The following is a 26,661-nucleotide window of genomic DNA, read 5'->3' as shown; positions in this document are numbered from 1 at the left end:
GTTAGAAATAAAACATTTCAAAAACAATAAAATAAACATTTCTCTGATTTAAATGATATCTTATTGAAATATTTTGTGAGAGACAAAAAAAATGTTTTTAAAATGTTTTGTGTTTGCTGGGTTACACTAAATCCATTTGAGGTTGGATATGTACTGATTGATATTTTAGACTTAGATGCATGATGAGTTAAGTTCTTTTCAGCTGATTTGTATAGTTTGTTCTTATGTTTTACTGTTACACCACTGTTCCAGGTTAGGGGAGGGTTAGCGCGCCTTCAAACTAGTTTATCCCCACCACATTCTGTATGTGCCTGTCCCAAGTCAGGTGCCTGTAATTCAGTGGTTGTCGTATGTTGCTGTTTTTCATTTTTTTTTTCGTTCATTATTTTGTACATAAATCAGGCCGTTAGTTTTCTCATTTGAATTGTTTTACATTTGTCATTTCGGGGCTTTTTATAGCTGACTATGCGATACGGGTTTAACTCATTGCTGAAGGCCGTATGGTGACCTATAGTTGTTAATTTCTGTGTCAATTTGGTCTCTTGTGGAGAGTTGTCTCATTTGCAATCATACCACATCTTCTTATTTTTATATTTAAACTCTATTCAGAACCCAAAAGATTAAAAATGAAGGACCCTACAAAAATCTAAAATTAAGCTTTACATCGGAACGTCAGTAGGAACTCCTTCACTAGTGGCACCTATCGATTTGTTAACTAAACTTTCCGTGAAAAGTTGTATGATTAGTCAAACAGTTTTATATATTATAGTATTTTTTTTCATTTTACATGCAATGCTTACAAAAAAGATATATCATTCAACACCATCTGATGATATTCGTAGAATTTTGCCAAAAGAACAACATTGTCTAATTAAGTCATATTAACAATTAAGGTTTTCGCCAACAAGCCGTATCTATATAATATAACAAAGTAATTATATCTTTCATTTGTGTACAAAGCGCAAAGACTCAGTTACGCATTTGTAGTGTCAATTTTGTTATGAAAAGCATTGGCAACACCCTTTGACTAACATGAAATCGTTATAAAAAGATGTATATGTGTCAGATGCGCATTCTAACAAAAAATATGGTGGTCCTTGCATGTGACAAACGACTTTTGCAGCAACAACTATACAAATTGAGGCAAAATTAGTAAAATTACAATTTTCATTATGATACAAAATTACGACGTCATAATGACATCACAAGTGTTATAATGCGTATAAGAGCTTTTTTATTTTGTATTTGTCAGATATCTTTTGATATTTTGTCATCAAATTTTTTTACATTACTAAAGTTAAATTTCACAGAATTTTAGAGCCAATATGGAACAATCGTGAACATATTCCTTCTCGTTGTATCTTAATTCCGCATTTTATTAATAACTATGCACTGTATCTCATGAGTAAGAATGTTTGTTCAAAGTAAGGGAATACTGATAACAGTTGGTTAAGCGTAGGAAAGCTTTATTATATTTCATTGCAGGGTTGTGAGATCTATCGACATAATGGTCAGTTTGCTGCTAGGTGTTATTCGGTAAGCTAGTTTATTTTCTACGAATTATCCATATAGTTGCTATTATAATTTGGTAATCTGTCTTATTATTAAAAGGTTCTTCGACAACATGTTGCTTTCCTACAGATGCTCGTCAATGAGATGCACTGTTGAAGAGCACACTGCTATATTATAACATGAAATTACTGATTTTGGTTTAGGGATTTAAATGGTGCAAAGTTTATGACAACTAAAAAGAGCAATTTAATATACATGTACTTCGAAGGACAAAGATGCAATTGACCACCGACAATTTGTGTATGTTTATTAAGGTAACATCTTTTTATTCATACATCTTTATCATGCTGACAAAACATATTTATGCTCATTGTAGTGGTCATCTTTATTGATGCGTAGATTTACTCCTCAAATTTACCCTATATCTTTTTTTTTTTTTTTCGTAACCACTTTAGAGTATCATGGTCTACTTAAAATTTGTTAGTCATAACACTCCTTTGGACGAGTTCACAAAGAGTTTTGTTTAAAACATTTAATTTCTAAATATTTCTAAACAGATCTACTTAAAACTTGTCAATAACCATGGTGATAATAGTCAATAAAATGGTATAAGCGTGGTTGAAAAAATATATATATGGATAATTTGGATTTCTTCCATGTAGTTTTCTCATTGACATATCTTCGCTATATCTAGTTATCTTATCATGTGATATCATTTTCATACAAATGATTATAGCTTGTTTAAGACTTTAACGTCAGTAGAGACGTCAATTTATTAGTAAAAGGAATGTACATAGTTAAAATAAGACAGAACAGATTTTTTTATTTTATCGTCAGCTGTGCTCAAAACTAAACTTTGAAAGTCTTTCAAGCGATGAAAAGTGGTATAAATCCAAATGAAACCGCAGTAATTGCATGGCTGATGAGCATGCATTTAAACGATAGTCTTATATTTTGGCAATTAATGTCACTATTTTTAGTAACAAATTTCATTTAAGAAATATTTAAGAACCTAACTAGCAATTTTCAACTTAGAAAAATTCAAGAAACTAACATATTTAAGAGGTACATATTGCTTTTTTTTTCGTACCCAAATATCTGTTTTCTATTATTTACGTATATATTACAGTTGGACGATTGTGACGATGAATGTATAGATCGCTGTCACGAGCCTTTAATATTAAATCATGCACATTTACCTTGCCACTGCGAATCTCAAGTCTGTGCAGATAAAATTGGTAAGAAACTAATACATTTTTGTACCAGAAACTAAAATTTATAATTGTAAACAAAAGGTAACTTTTTTTTACATGTATTTTTATTCTTCCGACAAATAAACGTGCATTTATGGTGTTGCCAGTTTGTGTGCATTTATCAGTCATAAAAACTTATCAGTGACACATGAACCAAAAACGTAAATAGCAAAATAAAGTAAAAAGTTAAAGAGCATTGAGGACCCAAAATTTCCATATACAGTTAATGTAATCTATTCCTCGAATTGATTCTTATACTGTTTATACTGCTTGTCCTAGTGAATTCTCCCTCACTGTTCTTACTAGGTACCAAACATTACACAAGTGTTCATAACAACAATATTTTAGTGCTAAATCAACCAAACACTCAATAAACGTCTTATCAACTTCTATTATCCTTTCTATCAACGACCTTAGTCGAGCTGCTAAAGAGTTTATGTGAAACACCCTTCACTCGTGTTCTGTATCATATACTGATATCATAACTTTCCAACGGTTTGTTAGAGAACATACAATCGAAGTACCCTACATCTTGTAATTCTATAGAAACATTTAATTTTTAATTACAAATATCAACAAATTACAGTATATAAGTGTTTTTCTATAATTAGCTTAAAGTCTGCTTCATCTCTCCATCTGTGTTCATTAACGAGTGCTCCTTAAAACATTCTGTCTTATAAGGAAGAAGGGCTAAAATCCACACTACACAAGTTTTATCACCATCAGGAATTGGTTTAGCAACAAGTTTTTGCGGTCTAGGATCTTTAGATACCAGAAAAATCCTCTGATTTGTACATCGACCGATTGTGTGTCCTTTTTACGATTATGATATTTAATTGCATATGCATTACCATAGTGGGTGATGCATGCATAGCAAGAGAAGCTTATCCTGTCAACAAACCCGGTCTTGCTATTTTTAAAGTTTTAGTTTTTAACTTCATTTGTTTCTGTTTAATTGATTTGTGAAACTTGAATATCGGACACTACTGTTGTCTCAAGTTTAGTACAAATATTTACATGGATTAAAAGTTTTTAATCATCAACTTTCCATTTCTGTGTAGCAACATTTAAACAAAGCTTGCTTTTGGAGTTTATATCTCAAAGTTGATATGATGTTCCAGTCCTTGGGTTTCCTGGAATGAATTCATTGATAGACGGTTACTGCTTACAAGAATGGTTTCCAAATGACAAAGTTGAAGTCATCCCTTCCCGTTTTACGCACACCAGCATGATTTGGTGTACCGTCATGGAATTTTTGGTCACTGCAGGTGACTACAGATATATTCCAATTGTCATAACTACAATACCATCTTTTTCCTCTATTGTGACATATCTTAATCCGACTTATAATGATATTTTAGTTTGTCATGAATAACACTACGGATGCTAGTAGTGGACCATAAACTGCGTACCCTTCTGGATCACTTTAATTCCCTTGGTGTAGCGTTTTGTTATTTTGTTGTTGTTTTTACGTCATTTAATTTTCGAAATCTTACTAAGTTAAGTATTTTTATACCAAGAAAATAATGCAACTATTGGTTTTTAGTTTTTAATTAATCCTTTTTCTAAATATTTCGAGCTTACTATCAATGACCAAAACTGTTCTAAATCAAGATCAGGGAACTGTTCGAAATTCAAATCTATAACTGTTCTACTCTAGAACAGATTATGACAGCTCGACTGCAAAACGAATACAGACAATTCTACTCTAGGACGTTAGAAATTTTCTATAACAAATTATTCTGACAGTTCTTAAAAGATGTAAGAACTAATTCCCACTGTACTTCATATTCTTGAATCGCCAAAAAAAGGTCAGTAATAGTTCAAATGCAATGCACAAGACTTTAAGCTGAGAAAGCCGATTGGTTTTGTTTATTGAGAAATTAATCATGGTTTTACTGTGTTTGTAAAGCTTCATTCATCAAGTAGATTAATCAAATATTATTCTGACATCTTGAAGCTTATACCTTGAAGCTGAGCCCATTTGTGAATCCCTATAAATTTTTGTTATAGTTATGTGCAATCTTACTTCTTATTGATTTCTTTGGACAGTAATGCCTACTGTAACAACGCATACACCTACAACAGCTGTTCCTGATTTACGTATGTATATGTGATATAATTTTTGGTTCAATTTGTGGATTTTCGGAGTTAACAATATGGTTTTGGGAAATATAACATGGATATATTATTTATATCAATGAATATATATACGTTATTTAGAGAGTAACCATACGATAAAAACCAGAAACGATTACAACACTACTCACGATTCTCGAATTGAAGCATAGACTTGAATTGATCTTTGATGAGTTTGTTTTGTAAAAAGAGTACTGGGTGTTGTTTGTAGCATATTCATTATCAAAGTTAATTTGTCAGTTCAATCTCCATGGAATTAGATTCATAACGAACGTTCAACAAAGTAGTGCATATTGAATATTTGTGTTCTAATTTTAACTATTCATTCTCAAAATCGTATGAGGAAGTCAACATACTATATTTTAATACTACAAAATATTTGAACTATACAAAACGATTGTTTTTATAATTTTAAAACCACAGACATAACTTATATGAATGCAATCGATCAAATACAATTTGACTATCCTTAATTATTCTTTTTAAAAAGCAGAAGATACCAAAGGTACATAAAAAGTTTGTTTCAAATTAAAAAATGTAGCTCATTTTAAATTGGTTTAATTTTAGGATCATATATATCCTGTTCAAAGCCGTTATGTATTCATCACATTTGCACGAAGCTTTATTCATTAACCCTTTCAAACCGTCATTCTCTGTACAACTTATTTTTGGAGCCCACTGTTACAAACCCCATTCTACCCTTTGCAAACTTACAGCTATCATCTACTGTTGCCTTTATTTAAGCTGAGAAAGCCGATTTGTTTTGTATGTTGAGAAATTTATCATGTTTTGACTGCGTTTGTTAAGATTCATTTATCAAGCATATACTCCGATATTATTCTTTTATCTTGAAACTGAGCCAATTTGTCAATCCCTGTAAATTTTTGTTATACTTATGTGCAACTTACATTTTATTGATTTCTTTGGACAGTAATACCTACTGTTACAACGCATACACCTACAACAGCTGTTCCTGATTTACGTATGTATATGTTATATTTTTTTGGTTCAGTTTGTGCTTTTTCGTAGTTAACATTATTTTTTTAGATATAACATGGATATACTATTTATATCAATGAAAATATATACGTTATTTAATGAGTAACCATACGATAAAAACCAGAAAAGATTTCAACACTACTCACGATTCTCGAATTGAAGCATAGACTTGAATTGATCTTTGGTGAGTTTGTTTTGTAAAAAGAGTACTGGGTGTTGTTTGTAGCATATTCTTTATTAGATTTATTTGTCAGTTCAATCTCCGGGGATTTCAGATTCATAACGAACGTTCAACAAAGTAGTGCATATTGAATATTTGTGTTCTAATTTTAAATATTCATACTCAAAATCGGGTGAGGAAGTCAACATACTATTTTTTAATACTACAAAATATTTGAAATATACAAAACGATTGTTTTTATAAATTTAAAACCACAGACATAATTTAAATGAATGTAATCGATCAAATACAATGAGTTTATCCTTAGTTTTTTTTAAAAGGCGGAAGATACCAAAGGTACATAAAAAGTTTGTTTCAAATTAAAAAATGAAGCTCATTTTAAATTGGTTTTATTGACTGCAGGCTCATATATATCCTTTTCAAAGCCGTTATGTATTCATCACATTCGCACGAAGTTTATTTATTACCCCTTTCAAAACGTCATTCTCTGTACAACTTTTTTTAACCCACTGTTACAAACCCCATTCTAACCATTACAAACTTACAGCTTTCATCTTAGATATTGCAAGTCACAGACTTTTCAAAAAAGTTCGTATTAGAAAAGACGTAAAGGAGAAAAGGATCCTTTTCTAAAACTGTGATATGCCAATAAAGGTCACGATGCCTCCAACTAGGCAATATCCTTCATCATAAATTAGTTCACTCGAAAATATCTCCCTACTTTAAAGATCAGTCTGTATCTATCATTTCTTATAGCTATACCAAACCTATTGCAACTAAAATTTTCAATCACAAACACGTGATGCAGGATCTCAATATTGAATACTTCAAGTCTGAACATCATGATTGCACCTGTGCTAGTTCCCCATCCATATATAACCCGTCTTGTCACGTTATTACTGGTGACATGAACATTGTCAATAACACTTCTCTGCGAAATGTGTTATAAAAAAAATAGCTCGAAATATCATGAGCCTAAATCCATCAACTGGAAACACAACTTCAAAATACTGATGGACTCAGTGGAGAATTATGCCAGGCAATGCGTTAAAAGCGTGAAAGAAGACGTGAATACTCTTTTCGTATGGATTAAGGCTGTAAAGTCGTTGATACAAATCAGAATTTAAAAACTGAGATGGTCTATGAATACCGTTGCTTTATCAATCTTTAAAGATCCAAATGTTGCAAAACATCTGTCCTACCTCCATGACAAATATGTAGTTGTCCTCGCAGATAAAGACTAAAACATTATCGTTTTTGTGTGTTAATCACATTACATAAATGAAGGCAATAGTAGTATACCACTGTTCAGTAGTCATTAATCGATTTAACTGAAACAAATCCGGGTCACAAACCAAAACTGAGGGAAACATATCAACTATAAGAGGAAACAAAACGGAACAACAGAAACACTGAACTGCTACAAAAACTAACGCCGACATACATAAAAACGGACTATGTGATAACAATTGCCATATTCCTGACTTGGTACAGGACATTTTAAGAAGAAATGGTGGGTTGAACCTGGTTTTATGGCTAGCCAAACCTCCCGCTTATATAGCAATGTTAAAAATACCGCTAAAATGACAACATTACGTGACAGGAATAAAGTACAAATAAATGCAAGAACATTCAGGTCAGAGAAATACATAAATAAATAATATAATAGTCCATTTCAACATGTAAACCACAGAATAACAACGAACACCTAAAATTAATTTACGACAGAACACAAATACAGCACAATAGAATAATGAACTGTTAGTCACACGCCACGAAAGGTGACGTCACAGGTAAATTTCAAAAAATAAAGTATGAAATTGGGATTATTAAAATTGACAATGGAAATGGGGAATGTGTCAAAGAGACAACAACTCGACTATAGAGCAGACAACAGCCGAAGGCCACCAATGGGTCTTCAATGCAGTGAGAAACTCCCGCACCCGGAGGCGTCCTTCAGCTGGCCCCTAAACAAATATGTATACTAGTTCAGTGATAATGGAGCTGATTAAGTTTGTAACGGTGTTATTTGATGTATTTTCTAACCATTACATGAACATTAATATAGAATCATGTGCAAAACAGTGTAGGCGAGACCATTGATTGGCGCTCTAAAATATCCCATTGACTGGGTCAGATTAGGTGAACGTTCGTCTGTAACGCCCACAACTCACGACGTATTTATTATAAACATTTAAACTGTGGGGTTGCCAAAGGGTCTCAGTATATATACGAACTACAGTGCACAGTATATTATATACATATTTTATTTGCGATCATAAAATGTACGAAGTCGTCCATTACTATGTAAATTGGGTCGATTAAAATAAAAGCTGAATATGTTTCTGTTGCCAAGGGTTTTTCACAAGTATAGTAGTTAGCAGAAAAGATCACCAAACTATACATTGTATACTGAACTGCGGCCAAGCTTAGCGAATGGTCGTGCAACATAATCAGTCAAACAAACTTTATTAGATTAACTCGTTAAGGAACGATCGTTTTCATTGGTCAATTCAAACCTTCGACCTCACACCTGCGAAAATAGAACACGCGTACTATAAAGCTGAATGGACTGATCAGTATTCACGTAGCCGGTCAAGGTCGTTAAAAACTTCCATCGTAGTATTCACGTACATGATTGTGTTCTTGATTATCCCATGGCAATTCTAGCTTTTATACATGTGCATGTAAAATTTTAAACTTTAATCTTAACAGTCACGTCGAAATATTTAATTCAACTGTCTTTTCTCAATTGGTTCTGGATTAAGGGAGCTATCATTTTATTTTGATTGGGGGTAGGGGACTTGGATGAAACATTTTGTCCTGCATTTTTTTTAGTTGTTATCTCTGTCCTGTCTGTCTATTTTTCAGTCTGTTAGGTCCTGACTATATTTATTAGTTTATCCTGATTTTTTTTACATAAATCGTCATCCTGCCTTTTTTTTTGTCAAGTTGCTCACCCTGCCTTATCTTTTATCCAATGGACTTGATGAATTAACGTTGTACTTGAAATGAAACCGTACTTAACTACAAAAATAACCAAATTACATACTAAAGATATTGCTCGATTTTTATAGTAAATGGGTTTGTGTTATAAACTGTCATGTTCATTATTCATATTCTTTCATAAGTTTTAGGATAGTGTGATTTTTTTTCTGATTTAGTTTACTTGATTTTGAAAAAAAAATCCCGAAATTCTAAGTAAATTCAGAACATGTAACCAGCCATGCTTTGTTTAGAGAAAAAATGGAGATGGCAAACCATGGCACAGTGGAAGGAAATGTACTTTATAAACTCCAGCGATATACTTTCTTAATTTATAATTAACTGTTTTGCTATCCTCGGTTGAAAATTATATATTGTAAATATTTAAATAGTTAATACTAAATGTATTGATAAAAGGTGACTCCATTTTTGTACATACTTTTACAGTAGTCATCCTTAATTTCTTAATATTTTGTTTATAAGTTTATCATACATGTATGATTTTGTATTTCATTTTAATACGCACGCATGCCACACGTTACTTTGGCGGATAGTTCAACAATGTTATGCAAAGCTCTTTTCTTACGGTATGAAATTAAAGGATAAATTTTCAACCAATTAAAGTCGAAAACAGTACATTTATATAGTTCCTTATAAACTACGACATTTCTCACAAGTATTTATTTATTTTTTAGTTCCACACATGCAAAAATAAAATCTTCGCCGATGAAACATTTCAAACCTTTTTACACCAACATGCCTTCACTGAATTCATTTGAATTTCGTGGTGACCATGATAGTACATTGCATAGTACATCTATATTCACGTGCACACATGATACGATCTTTCGGGGACAATTTGCTCGTTTATGACACGTCATTTCTGAATGACCAAACGCTTAGCTACTTTATTTTCGTTTTATAGCATGAAAACAATAAAAGAGGAATGTGCAACCCATCATAAATTTAAAATGGATCAGTATTATGAGATCCTTATTATAAGTAACTACGACATTGTCAGGATAATAACCTAGCGTCAATATGAAAGAAATTAAAGTGGTTCATACATTCATCCGTATAAAGCCGCACATGTATTTTATTTTATCCTTATATTTTTCATAGTGCGGTACAAGTGCTGCATGCATAAAGAATATTACTTAACACAAATTATTAGTATAATATTTCGACCCCACTATTTGAAATTCACAAAATACTTATTTAATTATTTCGACCAAAAATCATTGTTTTTTTACGTTCGTAGTAACGTAGTACATTCCATTGTCGGTCACCTGTGTCAATTCACGTGCACACTACAATTGTTGTTGTATTTAAATCTTTCGGCCAATGAAATGAGACGTTACAAGTTGTTTGTTTGTGATACGCCAGAATGTTATCAATGAATTATCAATCGCTAAACTTGACTGTACCTATTCAAAAAACGTAAATGCAAATTTCATAAGGCTTGATCCAAATAGCCTTTTTACTGTCTAATAACTTGCAAGTACGAAAAAGACAGGAAAGAAGTATTATATTTTGTCTATATGTTTTGTGTTTGCACACTTTTTAAAGTTGATCATGCATTCGTTCTAAAATAAAATTTTGACCAGATAAAAGTTAAAAGATGACATAATTGGACAACCGCAATTGTTAAATCGCTTTGACGTCCGAAAAAAAGATAATAATTAACACATCCATTGTAACTTTTAAAGCCAGTTAAATCCTTTTTTGCTGAAAGAACGTCCGATATCATAAAAATTCATTATCAAAACATAACAAAAACACAAGTAAAGAACGTTTAAGTATTCAATATAAATCAAAACACAAAGGTTATTCCTGATTAGTTTTTCGAATTATTTTATTTAGGCGTTGAGACCCTTTGGTGACCCCACAGTTTAAATGTCTATAATAAATACGTCGTGAGTTGTGGGCGTTACAGACGAACGTTCACCTAATCTGACCCAGTCAATGGGATATTTTAGAGCGCCAATCAATGGTCTCGCCTACACTGTTTTGCACATGATTCTAGAATTGTGTTAGTAATGGTGTAATTATTTGTATTTTATAATTATGGTTTTTCTTCTAAATCAATCTATAAAAAAATAAATGAATCCTGTGCATATAAATGATTTTAACCTAAAAATCTTCTAAATGAACTAGGTGATTAATATCTTTACTTTTACATACTTAAAGAAAAATAAAAATAAAATTAAAACCACAAACGATAAGACATAAAACAACATCCAACCAGAATTACAAATGGAACATCATACCTAAATACATGAATGTTGGATGTACAAATACCGAGACACTTCTGATAGCAATGCGAATTTACACTCAGCAAAACATAAACTGTTTGATAAATGAATTAGGTATGGACAATTTACTTGGAAACTCAACATATACCCCCTTGACTCTTACAAGGAGGAAATTTATCTATATGATAAGCATAGGTTTGTTCTATGTTCCTTTAGAATTTCAAACAAGAAGGAAGAACTGGATCTTCCTTTACTGTATTGGATACCTTTACTACATAAGTGTCCTTACAAACAACGTTATATTACTGGGTCTTCCAAGTTCTTCACGAAACCTCTCTCTAAATTATTAACATTAATTTTATCAGCATTCAAAGCTGGGCTTCAAAGTTATTGTGAAACTACCTATTTAGAGGTGGCGTGAATCAGATGTGCAAATTAAAAAATAAAGTTGAAATCATCCCTTTATAAATTTTACGGATGCAATCACAAGGTGGTTGACCTTTATGGAATATCTGTTTGACAGGTGACAACGGATATGTTCCAATTGTCGTAACTACAATCCCGTCCCTATTTCCCCGAATGTGACCTACCGAATTAAACTTATCACCGGGTTGCGCTAACATGAACAACACGACCGATGCCACACGTGGAGCAGGATCTTCTTACCCTTCCGGAGCACAAACGTTTAGTTTTGGAGACTTTCAGGTAAGCATCCTGTTTAGGGGCCAGCTGAAGGACGCCTCCGGGTGCGGGAGTTTCTCGCTGCATTGAAGACCCATTGTGGCCTTCGGCTGTTGTCTGCTCTATGGTCGGGTTGTTGTCTCTTTGACACATTCCCCATTTCCATTCTCAATTTTAAAACATATTTGTTTTATTTATGTTTTGATTGCCTTTGGAACATATGCTTATTTGGTTAAAAGTTTACTTAGCGATCTGATCCTAACAAAATAGACGTTCGAATGTTCAGAGGAACATGATATTTCCATATTATATCGCTAAATTTATTTCATGCAAGATGCTCACAAATCAATTAATTGATGTAAAATTATGAAGTAAAAAATTTTATACAATGAGTATTTGCGTTTTCAGCGCCAGGCTATCTGTGTAACAAGGAGTTATGTCGCAGCGATGTAAGTATCCCAGATAATTGAAAGGGTTAGGCATAGTATTGTCGCTGCTTTGTATTTAATATTTATAATCCATGACAGACAGCATAAATGGAAGGATGAAACTTTTCTGATATATTCGACTAAAAATTTATTAATTGGAAAAGAAATTGAATTTCAGTTTCGATTATATCTACTCATTTAGTTAAATGTTCAAAGTTCTAGTTGTCAATTATTCACACGTCCTTCAAAATATAAATATCTTGAATTAAATAATAGTCTTATCATTCTAGAAAGTTACATCAGCATTTACTCCCGTTTAATTGTTCCTATAAAATATTACATGGAATGGGTATGGGGACATCCATGCTCTGTTAATGCCTTGTTTCTCAAATGATATTACCATATTGCTTTTACATCGGATAAAAAAATTGTTAAATCCAATAAATTATAGCATGCTAATTTTGCATTTATGGCTCTTCAACGTTCTATGCTAATAATTCAATTTTGGATGTAACGCGTCTTCTGATTGGCTGACGTTGTTTTGTTTATCAGCTCATAGACATAATTTTGTCATGTGACCGTGACGTCATCAACGTTTTTTCATGGTTTACTCAGGTTTAAAATGGAATTTAGAATTAAATTATAAGAAATGACTGTAATATTTTTACTGTTTATTCGTAATAACATAAAAAATGTGGTGCACACTTTGAAATAACCCGCTACGCGGGTTATTCAGTGTGCACCACATTTTTGATGTTATTTCTTCATAGACAGAAAAAATATTACAGTCATTCCTTAAATGAATTTAATTATTTTGATTTTACCATCACCCAGATACTTTTTAAATGCAAATATGACATATCTAATACAGATAATTTGATAAACACCTCTTCCTTTTTAGATGTACTGTCATATTGTGAAATATGATGGAGTGGCTACAAGCAGATGTCTTGTCATAAATGTAAGTATGCATCGGTTTTCTGTGTTCAGTCTACAAGTTAAATACATAATATCAATTTTGCCATATCGAATTCTTTTTAAGAATGGAAGTAAGAACGATTCACGACTAAGGTAAACTTTTAATTAGTTGATTGCAACCCTCTTTCGTGTTTTCAGCCAATCAGAGTGATGTTATATACAATGATGAGATATAAGGCTTAAGCACAGACATAAGTGTATTTCTCCAGATTTTTGGCAGTATGTGGTAAACGGCAATGATTCAACAATAGCGAACCCCAAAAAGATGTCAACACACCGTCTTAAATGACAGACAAAAGGGACTCCTTATATCATCAGTATATTTCTTTTATTATCTATGTTTGATATACGTTCACTGCTTGTTTCAACACTGAGAATTGTAGACAAATAGCGAGGAATTCTATATAAATATAAACGAAACACAATTTTCTCAGGCAATAAAACCTTGTCAGTCGTATAAAGATGTTGAAGACAATGGTTGTATATGCCATAACACTAGCTGTTCAATCAATATATGTGAGTATCACTTCTTATATAATTACATTTTATTGAATATATCATTTGATTAAATTAATCACTTGATGTAAATTACCAAATATCAGAATTGACGAACAGACACCATTGATGACTTGATTTGTATTTAACAACAACAAATAACAAACACTGATTTTGTTTGGATATTGAATTGTCATGGCAACATTTAATCAAAATCCATTCAAACAACAACAACTGTTACAACAACAGTACACTACCAAAATATTTGTCAATCAATAAAATCTTGATGACGATTAAAAACACTGTATCACAGCTGGTCGATCCAAAGCTGGTGTACTGAAGGGCGGTCCATTTAGCAATATTTCAGAATTAGCAGCTGGGCTATCCATAGTCTGCATAAAATGAAGTAAATTTCGCCAAAATTATCATTCGGACTATAAGTACAATATGATAATCCGCCACAAAATTTACCCATGACAATTCAGTTATATCCAATTCTATAAGCAATTTTTTTAACAACATTTAAACAATCAAAAAATAAACGATATTGCGTATTTAACAATTATATAGCAACCAAATTTCACAAAAATATCATGTATTTTCATCTATTGTCAATTTTTGATATGTGCCTCGGCTGCATTTTGAACACGAGCATATGTCTGGTTGCTATTTACTTGTTGTGGACAGCCAGCGAAAGGGTGGGCCATTCCGCATTTTAAACATGAATGGGTGTAAAAACAATTATGTCGATAACAAGCTCCCATAAAATTAAAATCATAGTATGGTCGATTACGTAGACTTGCCTGTTGAATTGTATTACATTCCGGTTCCCCATTAGCTATGACAGTGTACCATAAAATGCCATCAATGGAAGACCAAGATCTAGTAGGATTGTTTGCCATTCTTAATCTAAATTGCTGGTCATAACGATAAATCTTCTCAAAACACACTTGTGTACCTCTAATGATTGACATATAAGTGGTCAATTCACTAGCTAAATTTTGAAAACGTAGAATAAATATCTTCATATAATTTATAAATGCATCAGTCCATGACTCAATATTTTGAATAGATTTAACTTTGCTGTTTTTGTTTGATGTGATTACAAGTGAACCGGCTGTGTTATAATAACTTATAACATTTTGAAGTCTGTCAATTTGACTGATAAAAGTTTGATAAAGAAGTAATGACAAATCTATAAATTCTCTATTCCATATTTTTTCTTTTAAATTTTGGAATACGTAAACATCACATTCTGACTGATTGAGTATAAGCATAGGATCATTATTTATCTCACTATTTTGGTAAGCCATTGGCACAGGAGCTGGTATCTCAACTTGCGCAAATGGCGCTTGTTTGTTGAATGCTGGTGTAACGGGACCTTGCATGGCAGGTTGTCCTTCAACTGGCATAGGAGCCTGGATATGTAGTGGAACAGGTGCTTGTACCTCACCCACAACTGCCCCAAATTCTTGAACTCCCGGTGCAGCAACACCACGATTTCTCCTTCCGCGACGTCTCTCTGGGGGTTGCGCTTCAACAACAGGCACTAGTGCGCGCCCATTTCCATTTCTTCGTCGACCAATTCTAGGCATTTGTATAAACAAAATAGGTTAAAAATTTAGTACTTACTAACATCACGCAATCATTATTCTGTCTCTTGATTTAATTTATAAAACAGTTTCAATGCAATGATTTCAGTATTCGTTTTTATTCCTATCTATCAGTTAAAATGATTAAATTATTTTAAATTAAATCAATAATTCCTTAAATTGTCTCTTATCTAAATGAATTTATCACCGGTATATGTATATCAGAATTGTGACATGTAAAATAGATAAATTATTTATCAATAATTTAACCTGTAAGCACACACCTACCTGTCTTTACGCATTAATGCAGGTGTACTTTAACGTTCTGCATCAACGATAAAATAAAATGTGTAATTAAACATATTTAGTCAATTCATGTATAACAATGTAAAGATTATTCATTTAAAAATGTTTTCAATACCACATGGCCGCAAATTTAATTCGACGAAGTAAAAAATTAATTAAACTATTTCAAAAAACACAAATGAAATCTTTAAATCCGAATTAAATTTAAAATATGACTTGCTAAATAATCTAATGCAATCTATACTTATCTTGATGTAATATTTCTCTAAATTTTTTAACGTCCTCTCCGTTTTGGTTTTCAAGGTAAAAGTGGCCGTTAAATTGCACGGATTTTTACGGCTCAACTCTCACATGCTCAAATTAGCATAACAATAAGAGTAAAGGACGACTTGATTTGCCGAGTCTCAGTACACGTATATGTTAATTCAATAAACGAAATTAATTTTCATTTAATTAAATTCTAATATAATTATAATAATTACTTAGATAAACATCCACATGATGAAAATGAAATAAGTACAATATTCAGACTCGAAAAACCGACATCTTTTTTAAATCAATGTGAACATATTTTCTCTTCTGTATTTAATATACGTTATCAACCAACAGAATAAGTGAAAAACATCTAACATATTCCTGACTTGGTTTAAGCATTTTCCGAATAAATGATGGGTTAAACCTGGTTTTATAGCTAGCATAACATCCAACGTGTGTGACAGTTGTTTATAATTCTGTTGAATTGACAAAATTGGATGAGGAACCCAAACAGACATAATAAGTTAATGTAACAATAATAGGAATCCAGCAGCCAAAACTGTGTAAACATACATTACAGACATACAGCTCAACTGACTACAAAGTTCAAACAAGCACACAATTAAATCTAACAATGACCCCAACAAACAAATGTAGCTGAAATTGATATTAAATTTGACACATACTCCAAAAAAAAGTTTTTGTAGTTGATATTATATTTTCAAAGACGCTGATAAAAACAGTTTTCGTGGCCGACAGTAAACACCGTATATAGTATACACTCTCTCGATAGAACAAAAATCAAGTACGAAGACAAATACAGGAAAGACTGTAAAGTAAATAAAAAGATACACAATTTCCTAGAATATTTCACTCAAGACCATCTTCAAATATACGCGTTGTAGACATTAAATATTTGTCTATTAGATCTTATTACTTTCCGATGAACTTTTTGGGGAAAATGACCAGATGTTCTTTTACAAAACCGTGGCTCATTGATTTTTGGCTCAGACACTGGTGGCGTTTTACAAAATCTGTGTAGCGGCTGCAAGCTCTTGAATATCGTATGTATCTTTAAGGAATCGAAGATACTTGACATCGATATAAAATGCCACAAATTATGCCTATTGCTTGATATTTGTTTAGCATAAACTGATTTTTATGTTATTAAAACTGGTAATAGAGTCGTTTTCTTGTAGACGGTCATGTAACAAATTTTATGACGTAGTTTATATTTATATCAAAAGTAACAATTCAACAGACATTTTGAAGAATTTCTTTATTTCAGTGGCAGAATTTTCAGTTCATAACCCAGGTAAATATTAATAATTGTTAAATTATACTTTAGCTATTGTTAAGACTAAATATTCCGTCAAACATAAATTATAAGTGTTATTTACAGTATAATTATGTATATAGTATACACACTCTCTCGATAAAGCACAAATCAAGTAAAACATAAGCACAAGGGTAAAAGGAATGGAAACAACACTGCATAAACCTCGTGCTTCTGAATCTCTTCTCAGGACCCACCAGCACCAGGAGCAATCTAAGTCCAATTTACCAACACATTGTTATCACCCTTTCCATAATAACTTCCTTCCTTATTGTCGGTATAAGGAATTTGTTATTTGTTTGGGTTTTTTTGCATTTCAAAATTTTGTCATTTTAAGCTATGGCGCTTATTGTTGTACACAAAACAAGCAAGGTAACTATGGAGACGTTAGGTGTGCCCGCAAAAGAGAGGGAAGATACCAAGGGGAATTTCAAAAATCTTATGTCCAATTAAAACAAATTATAACAGACAATATCATAGTAAAAAAACGACAAAAGGACAAACATTAGAAAACTAAAGACTGAGCAACACGAATCTACAAAATTCGGGGATGAACTCGTGTGATACGTAAGACAACGCCAATTGTCAAAACGAAGAAAGTCGGAAAGAATACTAATGTAACATTACAAGATAAAAAAATAATAAACCAAAAGCTTAACATTGAGCAACAAGAAATACGACTTTTTGTGAAAGACATCATAAACAACTCATCTCTTCTAAACACACATTTTTTTCTAAGTTGGCCAATATATTTGAACATCACTCGATCTTGTAGCCCTTAATTGTATTTATTGATTGTAAATTAAACAAAAATCTTGTAGCTGCTTACTAATATTTAAACATTAAAATTGAAATGTAATAAAGACATTAATGTTGGCAATTACTTTAGTGTTCAAATGATTAAAGATTTCATTCTTTTTCATATGAATTATCAAAACAATATTTGTTTAGATAATATAATCATAATAACCGTACTGTTTTTATGGTTTCTTTCTTCCAACATGTAGAAACAACCACAACAACGACTACAACAACGACTACAACAACTCCTACCACAACTCCTACCACAACTCCTACCACAACTCTTACCACTACTCCTTCCACTACAACTCCTTCCACAACTCCTTCCACGACAACTCCTACCACAACTCCTACCACGACAACTTCTACCACAATTCCTACTAAAACTCCTTCCACAACTCCTACCACGACCACTCTTACTACAACACCTACAACAACTCCTACCACAACTCCTACTACATCTCCTACCACGACAACAACTTCTGCAACTACCACAATGACAGGTAATTGTTGTTAAACTATCTTTATTATGTTGGTTGAAGAATATTTGCCCTATCAATATGTATTTATACTTTAAGTTATGGCAACAGTAGTTTACGTATGATCATGATAACAGGATACACTTACCCTGTCGACGCAACCGGTCTCGCTCTATTTAAAATACTAGTATAGTAGATTCCCTTGAACTTTGTTTGTTACCTTGATTTGTCTCTACCCAATCGAATTACGTGATTAGAACGCCGTTAAGATAGCGTCGCCTTAATTCAAATCTCATCAATCGATTGAAAAGATACAAATTAAGGTAACAAACAAAACCTCGGATGATGAACTCCAAAAGGTAGCAAGACCGGATGCGTTGACATTTTAGCATAAACTGTTATAAATGCATCACCCATCATGTGACAGCTCACTCAGTCAAAATGTCACAATCGGGAATAGGACACATTTGCTAGAATTATAGATAAGACAAATCGATTCGGTCAACCAACTCCTGAAACTAATTGTTAAACTTAATGTACAATTTCACGGTCTTTCATAAACCAAAATAAATTGCTTTGCAATTTCATTATCTTATTCTCTGGTAAGGTACAAGGTATAATTTACATCTTTTTCATATGGGAATAATTAAAGAATAACTAATCAAATATTTCAAATATCGAAAAATGTTCAACGAGTGACGGAACAACACATTAATTCACGATTGCGCCGATGGTCACTACAGTGTCAACATGATGCACATATCATCCAAAGACTCTTACAGCTTCCAAGCTGGAATATTTCTCATATGTATGACGTTTATTAACATATATTTAATAAAACAAATGTGTATAATGTACCATACCACTGTATTGTTATTTAGATTGTTTAAATACTAGTAATGCAACAAACCTGAACGAACTCCAGATTCAAATAGTAGGTAAAAGTATAACATGAAACATTGGTATCATATCATTCTGTCCAACAGACAAAGGATACTTGCTATTCAAAAGATAAAACAACGTTCCTTCCTTAAATTTAAGGCACAAAGAATTTTCTGGGGAATAGTTTTGCTAAGTTTAATTACATATTGTACATTTGTTGGTGATATTGGGTATGATGAATAGTGATATTCAAATATATGTCACAATATGTCATCAATTTAGGTCCAAGGACTTGTCATATATGTGGAGATACGTCTTTACCAGTTCCATGCAGCAGTAGGCAAATTGGAAGAGATTTATCACAAACCTGTAAAACTGGAGAAAACTACTGCATGACAGATATCGTTCGAGATGACCAAGGCAATGTTGATGTTTTCAAAAGGTGTGTACTCATACGTTTCTCAATGATTATTTTGTCTTGGATAACCACTGAATTAAAGGCTAATGATTTTGGACAGACACTTACAGAATGTGGCGGTGTTAAACATGTTACCGAGCGCACAATCCTACATATAATATTGGTCAGTTGTGTCAGTGGGTTAGTAGTGTAACAGCACAACATAAGAGCAAACTATTAAAAAAACACAATCTAAAACGGCTTCATTAATAACATCAATAAAAAGCTGAAAAGACAACTAACAAAAAGACTTAAGACATAAAGCAGCGATCAAAGAATACTCGCGGTTACTAGAAGCTAGTTAAAAGTCAATTACAACTTCTAAAAAATCGTGTTGCACAGACTTAAAATAATCAGTACACATCCAGAAGATTAAGTTGGAAGACCTCATAACCACTTTAAAAAATGATAAAAAATTTCTTGCATATATTCAGCAAATTTATAGCATTTCCAGGATGGTTTTAAATGCAAGTATTCAGGTATTAAACATTGTTGTTAACAATTTATTTATTTCTACTAATAGTGTACTTTATCAATATATACTGATGAAATTGCTTTAGGTGTTCGATTATTGTACATGAATATATCGGACGTGCGGGCATTGTTTTAAACAGTTATAAATTCTAGTGTTCAAGACATTATATATATTCTTTTCAGATGCGTTGATTTAGCTACATGTGAAAAGAAATGGATAACAGAGTCGGCCGATCTAGATTATTGTAAACGCTATGGAGTAGTGAAAAATCCGTATGCCTTTTCATGTCATTTTTGTTGTACCCAAGATAAATGCAACTCTATGTTAGTTCCGAATACAACCACGTGGTATACTAAGACCAATTAAAATGGGAATTCTTGTTGCTACAAAGCCAATAAAAAGTTAATAACGATGTCCTTTTGTTTCTTTTAACTGCTTCCAAAAATTAATTTGTATGTTTATCAACATTTCCACGTTCAAGTTCATTACAATAATATATATATATATCTACATATGATTTTAATGCTTGATTTATTTCGCAAATTGGATCTTAATATTTGTTCATTTACATATGTATTGAAGTCCTAACTGTGACTTTGAGATGAAAAACAGCAATAGAAGCGCTGTTCTTCTGCTTTTTGTGTTTTATGGGGTGCATAAACTGAATTTGTGTCATGGATGGTTACCCCATATTCTTTCTTTTCCATTAAAGTGGCATTGTATGAAATGCCATATGAAAATGAGCAAACAGCCTTGTTATTAAGTTTCTATTTCATTTATCTCAGACATTAATAGGCATTCAAGCTGGAATCAAAACCTTTCCCCAATATGATATCCAAATTATTCTACGAAAATTTTTCAAGTAACCAATGACAACAGTCATCATATAAAATAAGCTTGAATTGCTATCTATACAGTCCTTGGATGGTGTAAACTTCCCACTAACACCATACACCATTACACCATTCACCATACACCATTACACCATACACGTTACACCTTTGCACCATACACCTTACACATTACACCATAATACAATTTAATTTCAAAGAAAGCGTGCGACTACAAAATTATTTATTTATTTTAAAAAACGAATTTTGATCACAATTTTGTAAATTAATGTATAAAATTAAAAATAAGTTCTTATCAATATTTTGCATAGTTTTATACGCGTACATCATTCATTCACACCATTCCCGATCGCACGTTACACCATTACACAATTCCCCTTACACCATACACCATACACCTTCTACCATTGCACCATATGCCATACACCATTACACCATACACGTTGTTTTTGGGAAGTTTACACCATCCAAGGGCTGTACCATGGCAACACCTTACCATACATTAACCTTGACATGGTTTCATCTATTTCCAGACTTTATCATTCTATCAAACAAAACAAAAAAGGAATTACATAATGGTGAACTTATAAGATTCATGTATATGTTCAAATAAAAAACTGCCAATAAAATGAAAGATATATAATGATGAACAGCGAATCAAAACTGCAAACATTTGTATATAAAGTCAATCATGTTGTTAAACTAAGTGCATATTTCAGGGATTATAAAAAAGTTTTTGAATTGATACTAATAGTTTTTCTTCTTTCTTTTTTTAACCTTTTTAGATTGTATTATTTATTCACTTGCTTTTTAATCTGAAATAAAAGTATCAAATGAATATGAATAATTACAAAATATTATAAATTGCAAAGCGTCAAGTAAATAAATGAGAAGGACATTTAAACCAAGTTTGTCTAATTCTTATCCGATTTATTCTTTTCTTGACCTGTTGATTATTTTTATCTAATCAATGTGTGGTTAGTTTGATCTTAGTTCTTCATTGGTCAAAATTCGATAATGACGTCAAATTTTCATGCTTGCCTCTGAATTTTCTATCGTGACGTCAATAAAAAGGCGACCATACGTCACATAGAAAGAACACATCTTTTTGCAGATCATTCGAAAAGAAGGATAAAGATTGTCTGTATATCGTCTAAAATCATACGTGAAACAGATTCCACCATCAAATCTCGTTCAACACGATATGTATCCTCTCTCGACAGACAGTTAAATTCTAAATATTTAAAACACTAGCGAGCCTCCCGTTTTAAATTTGAAAATTTAACTGTCTCGAGTAGATAAATATCGTATCACACTTGATGCAGTGGTAGAATATATATATATATATATTAAAACACATGTCTTATGTCTATCTCTAGATTCGCCTTACGTGACAAGGTAACACTACGACTATTGAAGTTATATTTTTTATATAGCGGATGTGGTCGTGTGGTCTAGAGCGCTGGACATGAGGCTAAGCGATTGGTGCTGTAGTGTATCAAAGGTGTGAGTTCGAACCCCGTTGAGGGACAAAAATTTGTCAGCATAAAAGTCTAATTCTAACACTGTTGGGTGTAATTTTCAGACTTATATAAATATTTGTATTAACCCTGCGTCTCAAACACACTGAGATCCAGTGGGCATATATATTGTATGGTTGTCACTTGCTTAGACTTGTTTGTATGATATACTTATTTCTAGTGACTGTATAATGAATTGAATCATTATCCCATACGGTATATAAAAATTGTTGAGTTAGATTGCTGACAAATAACAAATACATTGTGTATTAAATATTAATATAACATCTTCACACGCTTAAAACACATGTCTTATGTCTATCTCTAGATTCGCCTTACGTGACAAGGTAACACTACGACTATTGAAGTTATATTTTTTATATAGCGGATGTGGTCGTGTGGTCTAGAGCGCTGGACATGAGGCTAAGCGATTGGTGCTGTAGTGTATCAAAGGTGTGAGTTCGAACCCCGTTGAGGGACAAAAATTTGTCAGCATAAAAGTCTAATTCTAACACTGTTGGGTGTAATTTTCAGACTTATATATATATATATATATATATATAACAGACTGAAATGTCTAAGAAAAGAAAATTAAAATTATTTTGAAAAAAAGATCGCATCAAATTGATGAGGTCTGCAACCAGGTACGTCAGCGTTTATTTTTCGTTATTTAATTATGTTTTTGCATCTTTTGTTATATCTACACTCAACAAAGTCTTTATTCATCAGTCTCTTATGCACACAAATAAATGACAAGACGTGTATTAACTTCTGAGAGATTGATTGATTGATTGATTGATCGATTGGTGTTTAACGCCACTTTCAACACTATTGTGTTATTTTGTGGCGCTCGGTTTTTATTGATGAAGGAAACGGGAGTGCCCGAAGAGAACCACCGACCTTCGTGAGGAAAACTGACAATCCTAGTCAATTAAGATTGGAGTCGAGTGCACCTGCCGCGTGCGGGATTCGAACTCACAACCTCAGTGTTGACTGGCTAGTGATACAGTAGTTCGACTAATTAGACCACTCGGCCACGGAGGCCCCACGTTTGATAGACATGTTGTACATGTGTGATATGCCATCAGAATGATAAGGTCAATAAAACGATGTAAAAACTTCTACCGGTTTTTATTACGTTATAAACCAGGTCAAATTTCTTGCTTCTAGTTAAGTCTTCTCTAGTCACAAAGAAATACGAATAAACTCATCAAACATGTAACTACGAGGAATAAATAACTACGACCAACTATTCTCTCAGCAATAGTGCGTGCATAAATAATCCATAGTAGAAAATTATATGTTTATTAAACTTCAATGATAATTCTGCAACAGATGATATCTTAACATACATGTGCAATGTTCATATGTTTTTTCCTAAACAACTATATAGTTAACATAAAGGGAGTAGCTACTAAAATAACCTTTATGTATTTTTGTACAGTCAAAACGGGAATATCCTTCATCCTACAATGTAGATAAATCCAAATGATGCGACGCTAACAACTATCTGTGCAGCCTATTACCTGTTAACTACGACGATTATTTTTTTAAGATATGAGGCAAACAGCTAAATGAGTTAATTCGTACGTCTAGAAATTCCTGGGATCCTTGCTGTAAGCCAAAATGTAAACACAGCAAAGACTGATGAGTTTGATTTTACTCCGGTATATATACAAAATTTACTAAAAGTGAAATTCTAAGCAGGAATCAAGACATAACGCCAAACGCTGACAGAATATATAGGAGTCCTCGATTCAAAGTTCTTATTCTAATAAACTGTTGTGACTTACTCAATCGAGAAATATAAATTCTTCCAGTTAAGAACTCAAAAGTGTACACTTTCGGGTACACGCTTAGAATATTAACCAAACGGTAAAGTTTTGAACAATTCATGACAAAGTTGCGCCATATTGGACGTTTGAAATACAATTAATAACCAAAAGTAAAACGTACGTTAATTACTCATTAAAATATACTTGAAACTATGAATAACTACAGAAGAACTTATACAAACTCCCAAATACAAAAGAAACAATATATCATTACTTGGGAATCATCATTATAAAAATAAGGAGATGTGGTATGATTGTCAATGAGACAACTATCCACCAAAGTTCATATAAAGTTGATGTAAGCAATTATAGTCAACCATACGGCCTTCAACAATGAAAAAACCCATACCGTAAAGCCGGCTAAAAAAAGGCCCGACATAAAAAATACGAAACAATTCAATTGAGAAAACTAACAACCTTATTTATAACAAAACAATTTACGAAAAACAAATATGACAGACATGAACCAACGACAACCACTGAACTACAGGCTCCTGACTTAGCTTGGGAAGGCACATAAAACAAGTGGCGGTGTTAAACATGTTTGTGTCCCTAACATGGGACAGTGGTGTAATAGCACAACATAAAAACAAACTATAAAAATCAGTTGAAAAAGGATTAACTCATCAGCATCAGATCGATACAAAGAAAAACATCAAACAAAACAACAGACAGGAATTGGCAGGGTATATATCCATCCTTCATCCCTAACAACAAAAAAGACTATAAGTACAGGTCTGAGACTACTCGCTGCTACTGACAGCTAGTTCAAAGCCGATAACAAATAATAAAAAAAATCATGTATATAATTTTATTAACGTCTTTTAACTTTTTTATACCACATCTCCTTATTTTCATATTCAACTACTTCGGTATGACATTTAGTGAGACCAACATTTCCGATTGATGATAAGTCACTTTCAACTATCTCACCGTTATTTTACAATTACAATTAAAATTACATCTGGAAAATAAGTAAGATGATAACCACCTTAATGTTTTAATGAAGCCATTTTTATGTTAACGAATATATTTTTATTTTGCACCAGATCAAACACATTTAAAGTACGTTTACTTCCTACAGATGGAGATGAAAGATATTTCCAATTGGGTCGGGTTTATAGCCTTAGTCGTATTTGGCTCAACTTTTCAAAACTCTCTGTTTTTAATGGTCTTGAGTTTCGATTTGATTTTACATTCTAACTGTTTTGATTTAAGCATAACGTTACTGATGCGTTTTAAAGGTTACAATCAACCATTTATATGATGGCTCATCCTGATTGGTCGATGTGTGCACCCGGTATTTTTTATTACTAGAGACTTCGTGCACTATACTGTATACCAAAGGCAGAAAAAATATATTTTTCTTAGCCCAAACGGAGCTGAGAAGTACTTTTTACTCTAGGATGCGACACATGTTTTTATGTGCAAAATTAACAGGGAAGGCAGATAATTTCAAATTACGTTAAGAAAAGCCACGGGAATCTATATTTTGTAATAAAAAAATACTGTCATAATAATTTTTCTTAAATTCTAGCAAGATTTCGTTAAAAAAAAAAACTTTCTAAAGTCTGTATCTCAAAAAAAGTTTTCATTGTCGCCGATAGAAAAATTTTAATTGTTTTTGCAATCTATAAAACGAAACGCATATCTGGTGTACAAATTAAAAACAAGGTATTTTTGATGAGTTTTTAAGAGGGATAGACAAAGTTCCAAATTATCAGCTTTCACATTATTATCTTAAAATTCATCATTATTATTTCTTTGTACATGATTATTTCTTTGTACATGATTATTTCTTTGTACATTATTATTTCTTTGTACATGATTATTTCTTTGTACATTATTATTTCTTTGTACATGATTATTTCTTTGTACATGATTATTTCTAGCTCAAAAATGTTTGCCTTTCTCACTTTATCCTTTATAACTATTTTGTTTTGAACTAATTATTGTAAATACTTGT

At 32.3% G+C, this 26,661-nt stretch overlaps 1 protein-coding gene across 1 annotated transcript; it reads left to right on the top strand.

Moving 5' to 3' along the window:
- The first annotated feature begins 4,837 nt into the window (after positions 1-4,837).
- Positions 4,838-20,901, top strand: LOC127729265 (uncharacterized). The gene is made up of 8 exons (XM_052237001.1): positions 4,838-4,868; positions 12,414-12,454; positions 13,335-13,394; positions 13,846-13,927; positions 17,348-17,374; positions 18,403-18,699; positions 19,840-19,999; positions 20,672-20,901. Exons 3-8 carry the CDS (start codon positions 13,335-13,337, stop codon positions 20,853-20,855), a joined length of 810 nt encoding a protein of 269 aa, XP_052092961.1. The 5' UTR covers positions 4,838-4,868; positions 12,414-12,454; the 3' UTR covers positions 20,856-20,901.
- Positions 20,902-26,661: the final 5,760 nt, after the last annotated feature.

Source organism: Mytilus californianus, unplaced genomic scaffold (genome assembly GCF_021869535.1).
Source record: "Mytilus californianus isolate M0D057914Y unplaced genomic scaffold, xbMytCali1.0.p SCAF_2, whole genome shotgun sequence".
NCBI lineage: Eukaryota > Metazoa > Mollusca > Bivalvia > Mytilida > Mytilidae > Mytilus > Mytilus californianus.
The sequence above is the reverse complement of the archived record's forward strand: the minus strand, read 5'-3'. Positions and strand labels throughout refer to the sequence as shown.

What these genes read in the sequence shown, in the direction of transcription:
- LOC127729265 (XM_052237001.1), top strand. Translation starts at nt 13,335, where the DNA reads ATGTACTGTCATATTGTGAAATATGATGGAGTGGCTACAAGCAGATGT. An exon ending in TGCAACTACCACAATGACAG is followed by an intron (nt 18,700 to 19,839) that starts GTAATTGTTGTT and finishes TCATCAATTTAG; the next exon opens with GTCCAAGGACTTGTCATATA. An exon ending in AATGTTGATGTTTTCAAAAG is followed by an intron (nt 20,000 to 20,671) that starts GTGTGTACTCAT and finishes TATTCTTTTCAG; the next exon opens with ATGCGTTGATTTAGCTACAT.